This window comes from Lacerta agilis, chromosome 3 (genome assembly GCF_009819535.1).
Source record: "Lacerta agilis isolate rLacAgi1 chromosome 3, rLacAgi1.pri, whole genome shotgun sequence".
Taxonomy (NCBI): domain Eukaryota; kingdom Metazoa; phylum Chordata; class Lepidosauria; order Squamata; family Lacertidae; genus Lacerta; species Lacerta agilis.
The window spans coordinates 63,475,034-63,494,010 of record NC_046314.1 but is presented as its reverse complement, the minus strand read 5'-3'; the positions used below and the strand labels follow the sequence as shown (position 1 = coordinate 63,494,010).

At 39.9% G+C, this 18,977-nt stretch overlaps 1 protein-coding gene across 3 annotated transcripts in view; it reads right to left on the bottom strand.

Moving 5' to 3' along the window:
• Window positions 1–225: 225 nt before the first annotated feature.
• Window positions 226–18,977, bottom strand: part of AKAP12 (A-kinase anchoring protein 12) — a 68,512-nt gene continuing 49,760 nt past the window's right edge. For all 3 annotated transcript variants that reach the window (XM_033143993.1, XM_033143992.1, XM_033143994.1), the window contains 2 exons: window positions 5,954–13,094; window positions 226–4,059 (listed from right to left, as the gene is read on the bottom strand). In XM_033143993.1, coding sequence (XP_032999884.1) covers window positions 5,962–13,094 — 7,133 coding nt within the window. In that variant the 3' untranslated portion in view covers window positions 226–4,059; window positions 5,954–5,961. The remainder of the gene's footprint in view (window positions 4,060–5,953; window positions 13,095–18,977) is intronic.

Here is an 18,977-nt window from a genome sequence, read left to right as displayed (position 1 = left end):
GCAAGTGGTTCTTGTCACAAGCCAAAGTCTGATTTTCCCTTACCCAGTTGGTGTGTTCCACCATTTCTTGGGATCAATGGAGTAATGGTGTTATTTCATGGAATGCTAGTTCCCTGGCTAGAAGTTCTCAAAAGTTGCTCTGCTCAGGTACAAATCCCTTCAGTGTGATGACAAAGAGACTACAAAGAACAGCAATTATAATAATGACAAAGGACACAGTGAGCATGAATTGTGTTTGTATTTTATTTAGTCCATGAAAATCTACCTTAGAAACAACATATAAAATCAAAGTATCGGTTAATCCAATACATTGGATTAAGAAGAAACTGCAAAAGCTTGAGAGTTGTGGCACAAGCTAAAAGTTTGCAGCCTCCTATTGAGTATTTCTGAGGCCAAAGCAATACACTGTAACAAAGCAGTATCTGTGTATGGAGACATGCTCCCTGCACCATGGAAAAAATCTATTGGTGCTTTTGGTTTTTGGAGACGGGTCAGTTAAAAGCAGAAATATTGGTAATATGATTTGTGTTCTTTGCATTGCTTAGAAAGGCCCTAGATCAGTATTTTTTAAAAAACAAAAACCAAGCAAGAACTAAGCGCTTGTTTCCCAACTTCTAGCCAGGTAATTTACATTGTGATTACTAGGTTTTATTTAAATGTTTAGGTAACTTTACATATTTATTAACAGCCTTAGAGCTATAAAGATTAGAACCAGGATAACATAGGCCATGCCATTGTTTTATTATTATTATTATTTAGCTTGTTGCAGCTACTGCAATATGGCTTTCCATACACACGTTACAATTCACAGCGGGTTTTCCATTTGCTTAGCACTAAAACAGGGCTGTGAAATTCACAGACCATGTTTCGTGGCCTGCCGGGTGTGAGATAAACTTCTTTCAGGGTCCCCTTCGGCTATGAACGGTTCATCAAGCATCTACTAAACCCATGACTGGTAGGCCACATGAAGTTCAGGGACAATGACTTTGACAGACTTGTTGTAAAGCACGCAATGAAAGTGATCAAAATAGCATTTGGCAATCAGAACAAACTTTCTAATTTATACTCTAACTGGGGAAGCTGCCACTAAGGTGGGGGAGAACCAAAGACTCCCCCAAATAATTTTGGAACACACCATGTTACTGAATGTTTTACACATTTGTACACATTGTAGACACGCACATGGAATACATCTAACCAATCCACAAACAAGCTCCTACCTGTATTTATTCTTCTTCTTCTTGGAGGCCCATTGAGCTTTAACCTTCAATACTTTTAAAGTTTCCATTTTGCACTGAATAAACTAAACTTTCTTACAAATTCATTCATATCAAATCACACTAAGTCCAGAAGGAGGCACATGCTAACTTGTGTACATACATACACCATCTACTTTTCAGGGAGACAGATTGCTGCGGTGCTATTCACCAGCTCACTGTTTTGCTTAGTAAAGAGGCTTCATGGACTAGCACCCACTAGGAGTGAAAGGGTTACTGGTTTTGATTATTCTCTCCTACCCTGTCTTACAAATATAAGACACATTTATCCCAAACTTGATCCAAACTGAACAAGCAAACTGCTCACAAAAGAGGTGTAATGGGGGTGGGGTGGAGGCCACCTTTTTGGAGAAAAGTTAGCAGATACATGGAGAGCCTTCAGTTGATGGGCCTAGGAAGGTGGATTGGGAGAGAATACTTTGCCACTGTTACACCGCAATCAAGAGACGAGAGATGGAGGAGGCTTACTAGCAAGCAGCTGCCATCTGTTCTGGCAGCAGTAAAGAGATGGGGGAACCCACGCACCGCAATTTACTATTCAGTACTTCCTGGCCCAACTCATAGGCTAATTTGAAAGCTAAACAATTATCCAGGTTGCCAGTTTGGCAACTCTGTAATCCAAAAGGGTTCAATGATTATACCAAAATGATGTTATTATTTCTTGCACTGTGACACCAGTGGATCTTCATCAGCGAAGGTAGTAACTGAAACTGAAAGAACGGCTGTAGATACCATACATGTTTAAAGAATGGCCACTCGCCTTTCTTATCCACCTATTTAAAATTACTTCAGAGTTATATTTTGAAATAAACTGATGTATTAGTGTTTCACTTTTCTGATGTTCAAAGAAACCCTGTTTCTTTATACCTTTTTAAGAGGGTTTATAAAAAGCATTGTTCCATTTTTAATTTTCATAAATTCTTCATACTTCATCACAGAACTGCAAATTTTGCAATACATTGAGAACATTGCATATTATTATTTTGCATTTTATTAGCAGAGCTGTTCCGGGTAAGTTAGATGAATTTTTAAAAAACTCACAACTTTCCATATTCTATCTGAAGAAAGGCAGTATTGTTAGCCAAAAGTATTTCTAAGCTACATTATGCATACAGCAACCACTAGATGGTACTATTAGACCAGTGACATTTTTCTTTCTTTACTCATTGTGCAGCTCCCCAAAGGTCTTATCTGGCTCACTTAGATAATTTTCAAATAAATTACTATACATGTAGGACAATGAAGCTGCTGGGCCATGCAAGACACAGCTGAGATAGGTACGAAGGCTACAAAGTGCAATATAACTTGACCTTCTAGACACGTTTGGTGTCTAGAAGATCAAACACTAGCTGCTTTGAATATTTTAATTATCTTTCAATTATTTAGCATTTCAAGCCTGCCCAGTTTTATGCACAACCTATACTGACCAGTACTAAACTCTGCAATTCTCCATTAACAAAACAGAAGAGTGACTCCTGCTCAATGTTTCCTAAATTGTGGGGCTTTTAAAAATATTAATTAAAGCACAAAGCTCAGTATAAGCCAAATTTTTGTTTAAATCGCTTTTCAGAAATCAGTTTTCTAAATGTACACAAGCATAATGAAATATACTTTCCTACTGAGGAGACACACATATAGAGCAAACATAATCCTTTACTCATCAAAAACTTTTTGAAAATGAATTGTCTTACTTCATGACATGGATGTTCCAAAAACAGGAGAGCATTAAATGTTACACTAAAAACTGAACCATCTTTATTTTTCTTGATAGCTTCAAACCAGTTCAGCATTTGCCTAAAGTTACGATGGGATGAGTGTTTCTTAAATGGACTAAGGAAAGGCTGAGGAAAATTTGAAGGGGCCATTTATTTGTCTGGCTTCTAAAGACCCTCCACTTTCCCTCAGAATTAAACTGTGAAAGTCCGTGCAGAATTTGGAAGGCTTAAGTACACTGAAATCTTTCTTTTTAAGTACGCCTAACTCTCCATTTGAATGTAGCTGACATATTTTCAACACACAATGCCATAGTGCCATGCTTATAAAAGGCAGTGGAAAATAAAGTCCTGTTTAGTAAACCAGTAACACAACTATTCCAAAGCAAAACTATGCCTTTTGAGTATGACTTGTAGCAAATCAAGACCCAATACAACATTAAACATGGTTCTCACACCATTCTACACCATGGAAAGCCAATGCAAATGTATTCTGATCCATCAGTGGCCAACTGTAGCTCACTCACAGTTCTTCCCTATTGGTCACATATTTTGTTTCTTTACTGGGTGAGACAAGTGAGATCATTTTCTTACGTTCTCTCTTTCTTTCTTTTTCTTTCCACATATAAAGAGGAGGAAATATACATTAAAATTGGATTTTGCTTGAAGATATACACATAAATACACAAAGAATTACAATCCAGTTTTGGAAGCACTGATAAAATGGGGAGCTTAAAAGATTTCAACTTCCTTCCCAGGTTAAGGTATGGACGTCATTTCAGCAAAAGTTAACACTTTCTGCCCCCCACTCCAACTCATCAGCAAAAAATATAAAAGAATATTGTGAAGAGCAAGTGTTGACAATCTATAGTAAAAGAAGGTGGTTCAAGCTCCTGATGGTATCTCAGGATTGTCAAGTATATTTCTCAGAATGACATCAGACATCTGTTCTCTGTTCCAAATCAGTGACCTTCAACCCAATTAAACAGAATCCATTATCTTCTTCTTCTGCTGCTGCTGCTGCTTCAGGAACTGGTCCCTCCAAATATAAAGACACAGGTTTTCCAGAACTGTGGAAACAGAAGTAAAGAAAAATCAACAAAATCTTGCAGCCCGAGCTTTTTATCCAGAGTGATGGCAGTACCATCATATTATAATGGATTTTTTTCTATGCATATCATGAACCAAATCTAGTTGCCACATCAATGGAAGCAGTCAGTAGTTAAGCATGACGCTGCTATGCAGCGGCTGGCAACAGTGGCACTATGTGGGAAACTGACCAGGCTGGAGATGACCCTGTCATAAGGCCTTAAAGGCAGGACAGATGAACCGTTCACCAACCTAAGGTAGCATTAAAAAGGGGCTAACGGTGTGTTCTTCAGCTTGGAAGTTAGCAAAATCTCATGACATAAGCAGCGTAATTTATTCCTGCCTCCAGCACCCAGCTATAAGGCCAGGCTTCCTCAAACTTGGCCCTCCAGGTGCTTTGAGACTAGAAACCCCATCATCCCTGACTACTGGTCCTGCTAGCTAGGGATCATGGGAGTTGTAGGCCAAAAACATCTGGAGGGCCGAGTTTGAGGAAACCTGTATAAGGCTGAATTGTTAACTTTCCCTTGCCAGAAAAAAAGGAGAATGCAGTGGTACAAAGGTGGGGAACCTGTGACCATCCAGATGTCAGACTACAACCCTTACTTGGTATTTCACCATGCTGGCCGAAACTGAAGGAACTGAATTCCAATAATATCAGGATGACCATAGGTTCCTCTTCCCTGCAGTAGTCAGTAAGCAAAAGAAGAAGCAGGCAAGCAGTGATTAGCTTTAATCGGTGTTTTGATTTTTCCAATAGTTTGCCTGTGAGGGTATGCTCTAAGCACAGCTGAGGAATATGCAGTTGACTCCTCTTTTTACATTAAAAAAACTATTGGGAGGTAGCCAAGAACAGCCTGGGCTGCTACCTCACTAGATCTGATTGTTGTGCCTGAGAGGACTGGTTTGGCTGCAGGAGCAGCCCGAAGATGCTGACTCAGCTCCCACCTGCATATAAGGCAGTATGTGGGATGGCGGAGGAGAGGCAAGCACACACAGCAGCAAACACAGCCCCAGTCACAGCAGATCAGATTTAAGGTGGGGACAGCTAAAACAGCATTGTGAGTGGAGCAACTACATGGTACTGGTCACTGGATATATCCTAGGGCGAGGGAAAAGTCTATTTTTTAAAAAAGTTTGGGTAGTGATTAAAACTGTACAGTTAAGCCTCACAGGAACCTTATGGTAAGAAGAGATTCATACCACCTTAATAAAGGGGTAAGAGACTCAAGTTGCTTCTACAAACCTGAGTAAACTTGGGGCTCCAAATATATCCTCTTAACCTGTTGCAACATTCAGGGGGGCAACAGACTAGGACAATGCCACTTATGGCTTTAAGTTGTGTGAAGGCCTCCTCCTCTAGGTTTCACTGTTCTTTTAAAGAACATCCTTTGAAAGTGATGGCAAAATAATGGATCTTCACAGGCTCAGTTCACACATAGTGCTAGGCAAAAAAAATGGGTTAGTATGAGCAAGCAAGTGTGCTGGTGCACATTTAGAAAACCAGTTGTTTTGCTCCTTTCCCAGCCCAGCTCCCATCGTGACATTAGGTGCTAACCAGGCCATATGAAGGCAAGCATATGCACGAGGAGCCAAACTTTGTCCCATAAACAGCCTGCATATTAAGGAAACTTGTTAACTGGAACAAGGTTAAATTCTGAAGTTCAACTGAATGCAAAAACGGCTTAGATATATTTCTAAAAAAATAAGTACAGTCTCTCAAACAGGAAACTGAAAACCTATTTTTAGCCACTTGACAATAAAATAATTGACCATAATTTTTAGTTCTGATAGCAAGTTATCTAGCACAGTTATCTAGCTTTAAAAGCCACTGAAAATAGTTAATTATTCTGAATTTAAATAGTAGATACCTACATTAAACCTCAGGATTCAGTGAGCTCTAAGCTTAGCTGTGGACTCTCACTGATGGTGTAGTCTTGATTATTTACATCTTTATCTGTGTATGTCTCCACGAATCCTGTTGATTGGCTGTGGTCATCTTTGTTTTTCACAGGTGTTTGTTGTTCTATAAACTGCTGTTGGATCTGAACAGTCTGCCCAGCTTCTACATCTGTCAGCCTTGCTTGGGCCACTTCAAGTGACTCTTTGGGTAGATCTCCTGAGGCAGTATCTTCTACTGCTGGTCTCTGAATCTCTGTTGGAGTGGCTGTATCCCCTTCAGAATGTAGCTTTGGTTCACCATTTTCTTTCTGGAAATCTGTCTCTTTTTTAATTTCTTTCACAATTTCATTCGGAGATTCAGGATCTTGTGCTAGTGTTGTCACAGTGCCTGATCGTACATCTGGTTGCAACATCAGTTTCACTTTAGCATCTTCAGATTTATCAGATGCAAAAGGCATTTCTTCTGCCACTTTGAAGGCCTCTTGATTCTCTGCAGATTGAGTTAAAATTATAGTTGATGGCTGGATCTCTAGATTTTTCTCTCCTCTGCCTTTTACAGGAAGAATCTGACCAGCCTGCAAACCTTCATGAATTTCAGATTTATTTACACCCATTAGAAATGGCTCACTCTGTTGCTTTGACACAGATGGCAACTCATCTGTTTGCTCCAATGTATCAACAGCATTCTGGATAATTTTCAGCACAATTTTTGTACTCTGTGACTCTATAGTCACCGATTGAACCACATCTTTTTGGAATTCTATATGAGTTAAAGTGGGGCTTCTTTCTGGAGGTGTCTTTTTTTCACCTTCTTGACTTGATTCTAATCTCTGAAGCTTCATTTCAGGGCTGGAATCCAATACAGACTTCTGGATCAAATCATCTTTGGTGCAAGTTACTGCTGCTAAAACTGCCTCCTCTACCACTGAATTTGCTTTCCCAGACCATGACACTGTATCCTTATCAGGACCTAGAGCCCCAAGTCCTGACTGAGCAAAGCTCACCTGCTGAACTGTTTTGAACGTGGTTTCTTTTGGCTCCTCCAGGAGGGACTGCAGGTTTTCAGTTAATGTTTCTGTAACTGTGACATTCTCTGCAATAACTTGTTCTTTGACTGTTGCAGCTGTTACAGAGGATTTATGAACTCCATAACTTTGTACTTCAGGAATGTCAGTGGTGATAACCTCCTGCTGCTCAGTGAACATTTCTTGATGCACTGGAGCTGCACAAAGTACATCAGCACCAGCAAGTTCAATTTTCCCTGTTGATTTTTCTGTTTCTGTTACTAGCACCTTCTCTGACAATGCTTGCCTTCTATGAGAGCTATCTGAAATTGTGGCAGATTGTGAAAGTGGAAGGACTGTTTCCAGAGGCAACATTTCACTCTGTACACAAACGCCATTTATACCTGCTTCACTGCCTTCTGTGACAGAACTCTCTCCTTTATTTTCTGAGAAGCCATCTGATAAAGCACCAGAGTTCAAGATGTGGGTGCCTCCACCTTTGGTCTTTACTGCTTCAGTTGCTACCATTCCTGTGAATTTCGCTTCAGTTGCTAGCTCTATGTTTTCAACCTCTTTTTTCACAGGATCCACAGTTGCCTCACTTTTCACAGTCTCATCCTCTGTTAACTCGGCCTCAGTGTGTTTTGATCCCAAAGTAAGTGCATCTTCCTTTTCATTCTGCACAGATCCTTCAGTTGCAGTTACAAGTGTGACATCCTTCAGTTCATTACTTTCTGGAACGTCAACTGCAATTCCTTCTGTGCCTTCCAATTTCAAGGTATGGCTGGCATCTGCTACATCCTTCTGGATGACATCCACTGCGTTTTGATCAGGTGCTGAGACTTCAATTACTCCCCTTTCCATAGATCTCTCAGCTACAACTTGCTCTGTTGATGTATTTTTTAGGGCAGGGTCATCTTCTACTTCATTCTTTGAAGGCTCCTCAATAACAACTGCATCAAAACATTTTAATTCTAAGGAAAGGGAAACATCTTGCATTTCTCTCTGCTCAGGAGCTTCAGTCTTGTCACTAATTACAGAGGCTTTATCAGAAATTATCTCAACACATGTTGCTAGGGAATCTGAAGTATCTTCTACCTCAGAGTTGAAACTGACCTCATTCTCCACATTCTGCAGGATCTCTTTTAGTTCTGGCTGTTTGGTGGCAGCGGCTTCTGCTTCCATAATTTCTTCTGACTGTTCTGAAAAGACCTCCTTATGCACCTTCTCAGGAGGAAATTTCACTTCCACTTTTGCATCCTCCTTCTCTGCAAAGACCTTCACACCAGCCTTGATGGCTACCTTCTCTATGGGGGCTTCTGTTTTCTCTTTAAGAATAATATCACCTTCTGCTTTTTCTACAGAGGATGCCACTTTTGTCTTCTTTGTGGAGTCCTCTGCATCAAACTTCTTTGCAGCAACCTCCACTTCACTCTTTTCCTTGGCAATCTCTACAGCAGACTCTATATCCACCTTCTCTGCAGGTGTTTCCTTATCTAGCTTTTCATCTGGCTGATCTGATGAGGCCACTGTTTCTGCCTTCTCTGCAGGAACCTCTGCTTCCACCTTCGCATCTGACTTCACTGTGATGGCCTCCACACAAACAGATGCATTTGATTCTTCTGCTGCAGCTTCTGTCTTTTCTATAGGGTCCTCTACTTTCATCATCTCTGAGGGAGCCTCTGATTCCTCCTTGTTCGTGGAGGTCTGCACTTCGATCTGTGTTTTGGAAATTTCAACTTCCACCTTTTCTACATCTGCCTTCACATCTACTTTTTCTGTGCAAGCATCCGCCTCCAACTTTGCATGTGCCTTTTCTGTAGAGATCTGTGCTTCTGTGTCTTTTATATGTTCCTCCACTTCTTTTTCTGATGGGGACACTGCTTCTGCCTTTGTGGAAAGCTCCAAGTCCTCCTTTAATTCTGCTTTCTCTGCTTCTACACTCTCTGGGAGGAACTTCATTTCCACCTCTTTGACAGGGCCATCTGTTTCTACACTCTGCTTATGGGTCTCAGTCTCTGCATTCTGCTTGTGGACCTCCACTTCCACCTCTCTTGTGGGCAAGTCTTTTTCTACAGTCTCAGCATGGAGAGGTTCAAGTTTCTCATCTACCATAGAAATATTAGTTTCTGATTTCTGCAGCTGGCCCTTGGGTTCCACCTTCTCTACGTGGGTCTCAGTTACCACAGAAACCTCTTTGTCTTTGTTCTGGATGCAGGCCTCAACTACAACATTCTCTGTGCTTCCTGGTAGTAAGCCAAGTGCGGCATGTTTGGCCATACCTAGGTCACTGACTTCAGTTACTGCACTCTGCACTGGAACTTCAGTTATCTTGCTCTGGATAGGTGCCTCAAGCACAAAAACTTCAGCACAGGGAGGCTCAGCTTCTTTTATTTCATCTTGCACAGGGGCTTTTACCTCATCTGCAGTAGTTACTAATTTACCAGTAGCTTCCAGGTCAGGTATGGTGTTCACCACTTGTTCAAGTTTATGGGAGAACTGAGGCTTCTCTTCATGTGATATTTTTGCCAATTCATCAACTGCTGGACCAGTATGGTCTGTAATCCCACCTTCAACTGCATCTTTTAAATTTGTTTTGGCTTCCTTTACTATGTCACCAACATTTACTTCTGGCCCTTCTTCAGGGGTTACTGTGATAATGACAAATCCTTCCTCTTCAGCAGTTTGTTCTTCAATGATTTCTTGAACAATTTCTTGTTCAATCTTTGAATCATGATTCTCATCAGTCTTATCCAAGATAACAGTTTCTTTCGAGCTTTTCTTCACCTCTACACAAATGTCATTACTCTTCTCCAACGCTTCCTTCGGACTTTCTTTAGCTTCATCTTGACTTTGACTACTTTCACTAATCTGGCTATCAGTCTTCTCTGGTTCTTCCTTTGAGGGTGGTTCTGCCTCTTGAAATATGACAGTAGTTTCTTGCCCGATTTTCTCTATTTTCTCAGGCAGAATTCTTACTTCTGATATCCTTTTACTGATTTCCTGTGCTTCACTGGACAATTTAACTCTTTCAGCAACTTCTTGCAGAATTTCCTGTGTTTGTTTATTTAGTTCTTCTAGGCTTTGCTGACTTTCCTCTACCTCCTGCACAGGTGTTACTATTTCTGTTGTATCAGGGGACTCAGTTAACCTTGAAACAGCTGAAACCATTTCCGTTGTCTCTTCAGCACAGGATACTTCAGCTGCTTCTTCAACACCTGAAGTTTCTTCTCTAGCTGTAATTGCTTCTGAGGTTACCTCCAGGTCACTAATTAGAGTGTCACCGCTAATCTCCTTTTGAATTTCTGGCATGACTTTAGTAACCACCACCATTTCTTCCACAATTCCAGTTTCAGAGATCTGCTCAGTATGTTTCTCTTCATCTTCCTTTGCATGTTCAATGGACTCTGTCACAGCAGCTGATATCCAAGATGGTGATCTTTCTTCAATACTTGTAACTGCTCTTTCTCCTTCTACCATTGTGACAGTAACTGCATGAACTAGTCCTTCATTGGATTGCTCAATAATCAAAGTACTTTCTGACTGGTCTGAAGTTTTCTTGGTTAAATCATCTTGTTTTGCCTTTTGAGCTTCAAACTTCTCTTGTTCAGCAGCATCATACTCTGATAAAGGAACAACGGCTGGAACATCAGAGTCGTCCTCATGGATTTCAGTCATTTCTTCTCCAGCTTCCTGAACAGGAGCATGTTCTGGTATTCCATCTGACTTCTTCTTCCTACGACCAGGCATTAGTTTTTTAAATGAAACCCATGATTCTTCTTTTCCAGACTCACCATCTGAAGTATAATGTTCTAAACTTGGAACTGTGGAAGATTCTTCATTTCTCTCTTCCATTTTTGTTTTAGATTTTCTTCTTGGGGTTACTAGTCTTTTAAAGGACTCCCATGTTGAAACTCCCTCACCTTCAGATGGGCTTCCAGCTTGTTCTGGTGAAAATCCTCCTTGTCCTTGATCACTTTCTTGTGAACTAGTAATGGTCATGCTTGGTGCTGTTTCTTTATTGGGCTCACTTTCATCTATTTTCTGTCCTTCTTGAGCAAGTCTTTGTCCTACCTCTTCATCAGAAGTTGATGATTTTCTGGTTCTTTTCTTAGATGAACCTACACAAATTAATGCTTCCCATGATACAGAAGTATCAACCTTTCTCCTGGGCTCATCTGTGCTTTTTTCTAATTTCTGTTCCTCAACATTTTCTTTTATATCATCCTGCTCTTCACAAGGTGCACTTTCAGTTGAAGATAGAGTAGCAGTCTTTGCCTTCTCAAGTTCTTCTTCCTTATCACTTTCAGAAAGCCTCCTGACCCGTTTCTTAGGAGTCACCATTTTTTTAAATGATGCCCAAGGTGTAACAATGTCTCTTTTCTTCTCCATATCTGAAGTAGAACTATCTTCAGTTTCAGTGGTCTGTGCTGCATCTGTAACTTTTCCTACAGATTCTGTTGTTTCTTCAGGGGAAGAAGCAGAGCTTTCTGCTCTTGGATCTTCTGGACTTTCTGCAGAATCAGACAACTGCTGTGCTTGTTCTGCTGCTTCCCCTAGCTTAGCTTCTTCTCTTTTTCCTTTATGTTTCTTTGCTGACAACTTCTTTAAGCTTGAACTTGTAAAAAGCTTTTTTAGGGGACTGCCTTGTATCTTGGCTCTTTCTTGAGATGAAAGTAATTCAACTTCATTTGTAATGACTTCTAGAGGTTTGATCGTTGCCGAGTCTCCACTGCTCGGTTCAGTTTGCTTGAGTGGCTCATTTACTAGTTCAACTAAGCTTTCTTTGACTTTTAGCTGTTCATCAGTGGCTTGTCCTTTAATCTCAGCATCAGTTTCAATGAGCTGTTCAGGAACAAGTTTTGCTTTTTCAGTTGGTTTTGGTTCTTCCTTCTCCACAGTAGTGCTAACATCAGTGCATATCTCTGTAGGTCTCTCATCAAAATTTTCTGTTGCCAAAGGAGCCTTTGGTTCAGATATGGCTTCAACTATTTCAAAATGCTCCTCGGGCGTTTCTATAGGCATTGGAGAAGCTGGTGCCGACTGATCTGTTTTTTCTTCAAATACTTCAGTTGCCAAAGGAGCTGCTAGTTCAGATTTTTTCTCAGATGACGCAAGAGGGCTATGTTCCAGGGCCATTTGACATTCTTGTGCAGGTTCCAAGTTTTCCTCCAAGTCAATCTTATTCAAGTTTATATTGGGTTCTATGTCTACACTTTCAGCAGACATTTGTGGTGATGGCTGTTCAAAGGCAGCAACAGCTTCCTCCTTATGTGTTTCTGTTGAGACATCTATCATTTTTGTTTCTTCTCTTTCTACTACAGCATCACTGGCTTCTATACACACTTCTGCCCTCTCTTTTTCTGGTATGGGTTTTTCTTTTTCTACTTCTTCAGTGGGGGTGGCTTCCTCTTTTATCACTCCTTTTTCTTGTTCCTGCATTTCTCTCTCAGTGGCTTGCTGTTCTTCTTCTTTAGGTTTCCTGAAACTTGTCCTTTTCCTAAACCCAGCCCAACCCTGGGTAAAGAACTTTCTTAGGGGTGATGCTGTTTCAGTAGTTAATGGACTTGTTGGAGACTCTGGAGACTTGCTACCATCACTTTTAATCTCTGTCTCCTTGCTTCCTGCTTCAACAGGAATTTCTGTTACCTTTTCAGGAGAAATTTCTTCTTTTGTCTGCTCAGTCTGAGTTTCTTGCTCAGTCTTTTCTATAGGGCAGGGCACCTCACTTTGTGTTTCTTCCTCCACTGTATCTAGCCTGATTTCTTTACAATCTCCAGCTCCTTCCGATAGCACTGCTGTCTCATCTGCTTTCACATTCAGCAACTGAACAGGTTCTGCTTTCTCAGTCTTATCCTTTCTGACGGTAAATTTGAATCCAACGAACTTAAAAACTTTTTTAAATCCAACATCATTTGATGATGGAGATTCACTAGGTTCTGCCTGCTCTTCCACTTTTTCTTCTTCTGATGGCAATTGCTGATCAGCATCTTGTGCATCTTTCTGTTCCACATCTATGTTAGATTTATCGGGTGATTCTGGTGGCTTGGTCTCCATATTTTCAGCTGGCTCTTCTTTTAGAATCACATTTGCAGTTTCTCTTTGTCCAACTGTAGGAGACATTTAAAAGCAATAAATAATTAGGCATTCTGTTATCACAATTTTATTTAAATTGCATAAGAAGTAGAAATAATCACTATTCCTCTAATCCTAGGCACATTTACTTGGGAGTAAGGCTGCGGGACTTAGTTCCAAGTAAACCCATATAGGAATACACTGCACTGTTATTAAAACTCAAATGCATTGAAATTAATGAGCTTAAACATATTCAATTTTGTACAAGATTGTGGAAATTATATACAGTTGTACCTTGGTTGCCAAACGCCTTGTGACTTGAATGTTTTGGCTCCCAGAAGTGAGTGTTCTGGTTTGCAAACGTTCTTTGGAACCCAAACGTCTGGTGCGGCTTCTTATTGAGTGCAAGAAGCTCCTGCAGCCAATCAGAAGCTATGCCTTGGTTTTCGTACATTTTCAGAAATCAAACAGACTTCCGGAATGGATTCCATTCGAGAACCAAGGTACAACTGTATGTCTTTCAAAATGCATGATAAAAACATATTCCATTATTTTAAGGGTATCTATGCATACAATTAACAAAACATAATTATATATAGAAATAATGAAGTGAAATAAAATCACTTCAAAATTTGGTTGGAAGCTTCATCCTGGAAAAACTTAGGGCATCAAAAGAATTTTAAATAAATTGTGGGTATTGGAAAACAAATATTTTACTTTCAAAATGTTGATAATGTAAAGCCAACCACACCTTGTTCCCAACCTGACATTCTACTTCCAAAATTTAAGGAGTTAATTTTTTTAATAGTATCAGAGTCAAGCTAGCAGCTGAGACCATAGTCGATTTTCATTAGTTAAGAGGCTTTTCTTGTTTTATATTTTTGTAAACCACATTGAGGTTTCTTACAATAAAGCATTTTATCAATTTTATAAAACAAACAATATATTTTGGGTGTGATTCCTGGAAGACCTGCTCCATGCCTTGCAAGCCTTTTTTCCACCTGGCCTAGGAGGGAGGGGCCCTGAATGACTGACTCCAGGCGGCTGCTGAGGTACTGTTTAGGGGTTTCTTTGTTGCTATTATTGCTGTTTAATCATAATACCTAAAAATAAAGATACAAAAATTATGTTGAAATTGTTCAGTTTGGTTATGCACTTTTTGATGTGTTTTATTTACTGTTTAAGATTACTTTTGCTTTGTTTGTAATTATATAAATCTTTTCATGTTGTAAGCCGCCTTGAGCATGGTTTTAACTATGGAAAGGCAGCATACAAATAAAATTATGATGAAAAATAGACTGTGCAGCAGAAATAAGCCCAACACTTGATCTCACGACAGCACAAATGCCTAGGTAAATAGGTATGTACCAAGTTGTCAACAAAAACTCCCAAAATGAAGCTATCTGATGTATCGCTAGAGGGAGCGAATTCCACAGGCAAAGTACCACAATGTTAAATAAATGAATTATGTGAAGAACCGTCCTGAATCTCCTTCCTGAGCATCTGCTGGATTAAGAAGCAGGAGTATTTTTTGACATGTTAATTGTATAGAAAAACAAATCTGTCTGCTTTCACTGTAAAGGACTCTTTTAAAAGTGTCCCTCTATTAAAAATGCTCCATATCCTCTAACAACTAAATCACATCTGATCTGATTTGCATTACATTAAGCACATTTCCTGACCATGATCAAACCATAATAAAGCAATAATCAATGGCAACTTGCCCTTCCATACAGATGGCTTCCATCTCCAGCCATCCCCAGAATAATTCCTCAAGAGATGTAAGCATACTTTCAGAGAGCACTAACATTTTATAGTCATTATCTGCAATGCAGACCCTTCCATATCAACAGGCCAAGCAATTCAAAGTTGGACAATTTCCAGTTACCTAAGAACCTTGACTATATATAATTGTACTAGATTTGGCCAAGTACAGTACTAGGACTCTGTTTCCCAGGCTTTTAACAGGAGGAGAAATCCACGTCTACTCCAACTGCTGTAATTGGACCGGCTTAATCACAAACACCTACCACTAGCAACCTTCAAACCATCCACTAGACTCCTATGATACACTGTATGCATTCAGTTTTACTTAAAATTGCAATGAGATGAAGCTGCAGTAAGCGGCCTGAGAACGTTTGCTTGTCAAAAGAAAAGTGTCCACATTTAGGATACTTCTGTGAGAAATCTATTATCCAGTTGCACCATAACTTTACTTTGAGACTTTCTGGTGAATGCTCTGAAGACCAAAAAACAAAAACAAAAAACCACCTCTACCCGAAGAACTGTTCAGCTACAATTTGTTACCAATTTTTCAATACTTCTGTAAAGACAAGATCTACCTTGCCAGACCTTTTGAGAATTTGGATTGGAAAATCTTATTATTAGGAATACATTTTAGTTGCTGCTGTTCTTTTAAGTGGATTGATTTTATGTTGTTTTATTCCATATCATAAGCCACCTTGAAGACCACATGGTGAAAAATTAGCTACCAAACTAAGTTCAAGGTGCTGGTTTTAGTGTATAAAACCTTATACAAATTGGAATCAGGATACCAAAATACCATCTCACCCCTAATATATCCAGTTGACCTCTGCAGGTGAAGAAGGCCTCCTGCAAATACTATTTTATTATGAGCTCTGTTCAGACCCCCTATCTCTGTTGTCTTGTTTGTGCCTACTAAAGACCTTCCTCTTCCTACAAGCCTTTTAGGTCGAGTTCTTTCCCAGTCTGCATCTGTGTTCAAATTGTTTTTAATGTGTTTTTATTGCTTGTTGTCTGCCACCCTAAACTCCTTTGGGAGGAAGTGTAGGATATAATTTCTATGAATTTAAGAAGAATGTAAGTTAAAACATAAATAAATTGATCCCAGAAAGCATTAGCTGTTGAGATACACATTCCTCTTGCTACTAACATAATGATTTGTGGAAACAGCAATTGTTTGGTTAGAATTTACACAAATGCTTAGGCCTTGTTCACACACCATTTTAAACTATGGTTTAAAGGTTGGTGCTGTAAGGACTTTCAGTGGTTGCTCATGAGAAATCAGGCAAACGCAAAACTTCTAAACACTAAGTTCTTTATTGTGCAGATATTTACAGTGGAGCTAAAATAAAGATGTCCAGCTCATCCCTCTGCAGAGTCCGGGAATGTCCGTTTCCGGTTCTTTGCCCAGCATAAAAGGCGCGGGATCCTGAACCCCCGCCTCCCCCCTCTACGTCCTTCCTCCCTGCTAAAACAGGGCGACGGAAAGGGTTCCTCTCCCCTCTTCCCGCTTGGTGCAGAGGCTCTCCATCCCTGCTACAGTCCCTGCTCCCACTTCCTGTCCCCATCTCCCCCTCCCCACTGGAAGAGCGATCACTTCCTCCGCTGGGGGAAGATGACGAGCTGCTCAGCAGCTTCGGTGAGGGCGATTTCCTGACAGGCGCATAGCATGTGGATGCATGCTGCTGAATGCACAGGCATTTCACTTCTCCTCTGCTCCTGCTATCACCATGCTGCTAGGAGCTAAGCCGTGGTTTGGCTTAGGGTTATGTTTGAACCAAGGTTTGTGGCTCGTTTTCCCCAAACAAGCCACATTCCCAGCAGAGGAGCAAAACTGCTACAGCAGTTTGCAGCTTTAAACCATAGTTTAGTTGTGAAGCAGACCAAAGAGAAATAAACATAATATTTAGAAATTAATGTGGATGGTTGCAAGTTTATCAGGTGCTGCCTTATTGTTCCATTGTCATTTGACATGTCAGAAGCAAAACCATTATCTTAAAAAAGAAAAACTAATTTGTTGACAAAAATGAACAGCAGAGGGCAGTATTTCATTGCTATTTTATTTAACAAATCTCGAGGTGTATGTGAAATACTAGGTGTGTAATATAGACGAGATTGGATATAACTACATTCAATGTATTTTTTTAAAAAAAATCAAGATATGCTATGCTTATAGCTTCATAAGTAAAAGCATGCTGAAACAAAATGACTTTCAATGATGCCTATGAATAGCAATGATGCCAATAAAGTAAAATTCACTGAAAAAGTATGATTACTGCTTTTAAGAGTACTAATTCCAATTCTAGATAGGTTTACCCCCAGATCAACTTGAAAATGCTGAAAACCACTTTGTGTGTCAAGGAGTGGCTCCAAACATCCAAATATTGTACCCAAAGGCTTCTTTAGCCACAACCTGTCCTACATCAAGTCTCCTCCATAGTTCCATTCTGTGAGTGCCCAACAACACTGCTCACTATTGAAAGAAGCCCTCCATTACTTTGCAGACTACCAGTAGCTTTATGTGCAGTTACATCAAAAGGATGATGTAAACAATGTTGTTTTCAGGTCCGAAAGACATTCAAAACTATCTGTTAACCAGAGAGAACAGCGTCTCTTAGTATAACTCTGCTGTTTGTGGTTTGCTTCTCTGAAATGCCAGTTCATACTTATATATGGCAGTAATGACTCAATGAAGCCAGCATTATTGACTTCGTAATTGTGTAGTGTGAAAAGAAGTGACGAGACAGCTTAACTGAATGTCACATGTAGACATGTAATGAAATTTCAGCTAGCTTTTTTTTCTTTTTTTAAAGGTTCCTTTAAGTTTCACCTCCCCCTGTGCCCCCAATACTTGGGGGCAGAGGAAGATTTTAATCTTAAAAAAATAGGGCCTTGAAGAAGGATCAACTCCAGCACTGTAATCACAATTTTAATATATACTTTAGACACCAGCTTGAGTTTTTCAGATTTCTAAGCTAACCAGAATACCAGGAGCTGAGATTCTCTCACTCCTGTACTATACCATTAAAAAAACACCTTAATGAGGCGTTAGAATGATTTAAGCCTTCCCTGTCACTGAATGAGAAGCAGAACAAAAAGCAAAAGGCACCCTTTCTTAGTCCTCTGTTCAAGCCAGGAAGATCTGGCAAGGTACGCATGCAGGTGGTGCAAATGAGAACATGCACATTTAAAATCATGATACTGATACTCCACAGGCTGGATGAGTCATAGGAATACACATTACATCTATGGCTACTAGCTGTTGCAAGTACTTGTACTCAATCTCTCTTCACTAGAACTTCCCTTTGTATAATACACAGGCACTCATTTATTCACACAGTTGATATTGATGTGATTGGTACTATAGAGTTCATCTTACTTAGAACGTGCTGTTAGAAATTTAGGTCCAACATTCACAGTCATTTGACATACAATGTAATAAGAAAACACTTGCTTATTACTCTAAATAAATGTGTTATTAGGGGAAACTCTATAGCTTGGGCCTTAAAGCAGTTGTTACAGTATATGACGATGCCCTGATTAGGAAGATCCATTCCAACATGAATGGAATCAAGTGAGTGTCTACTGCCACAATACCTGAAGAGTGTTACACATACATTTTACTTCTAACAAACATTTCAAACTTTTTCCGTTTCCTCCACCTTCTTACTCTCCTTACAAGAAAGTATTTCTCAGGCTGTAACAGTTAAATCTGAAACACCTCATGTGCTTGCAGTCAACCATGTCAACATCTGGAGCTGGTTGACTCCCCCCCCCCGCCCCCCCAGGATTTGCTGCCCTGCCCTGGATTTTCTCCATGAATTCTCTGCATTCTGTATCCATCAGATATGTGTCATACACACCCAGGTCTCTAGTGTTCCAAAATCCTCTATCCACTGAAAGTCTCCAAACAATTTTTAAAACAAAACTTGGAAACATCTAGGACCAGAATAGTCTTTCTATTTCATAGTTAATCCCACCACCATCAGTGTCGTTGATAGTGTTTAACTGAGAGCAGATCACTGCTTTGAAATATTTGGTTTAAACCAACTGCTGTTAAAAAATTCACAGCTCTATTTTGTAACTAGTGTTACAACATATTTAATATGGAAAGAAAATTGCTCACTGTCATGAGTCTAACAACAGCTGGTCCA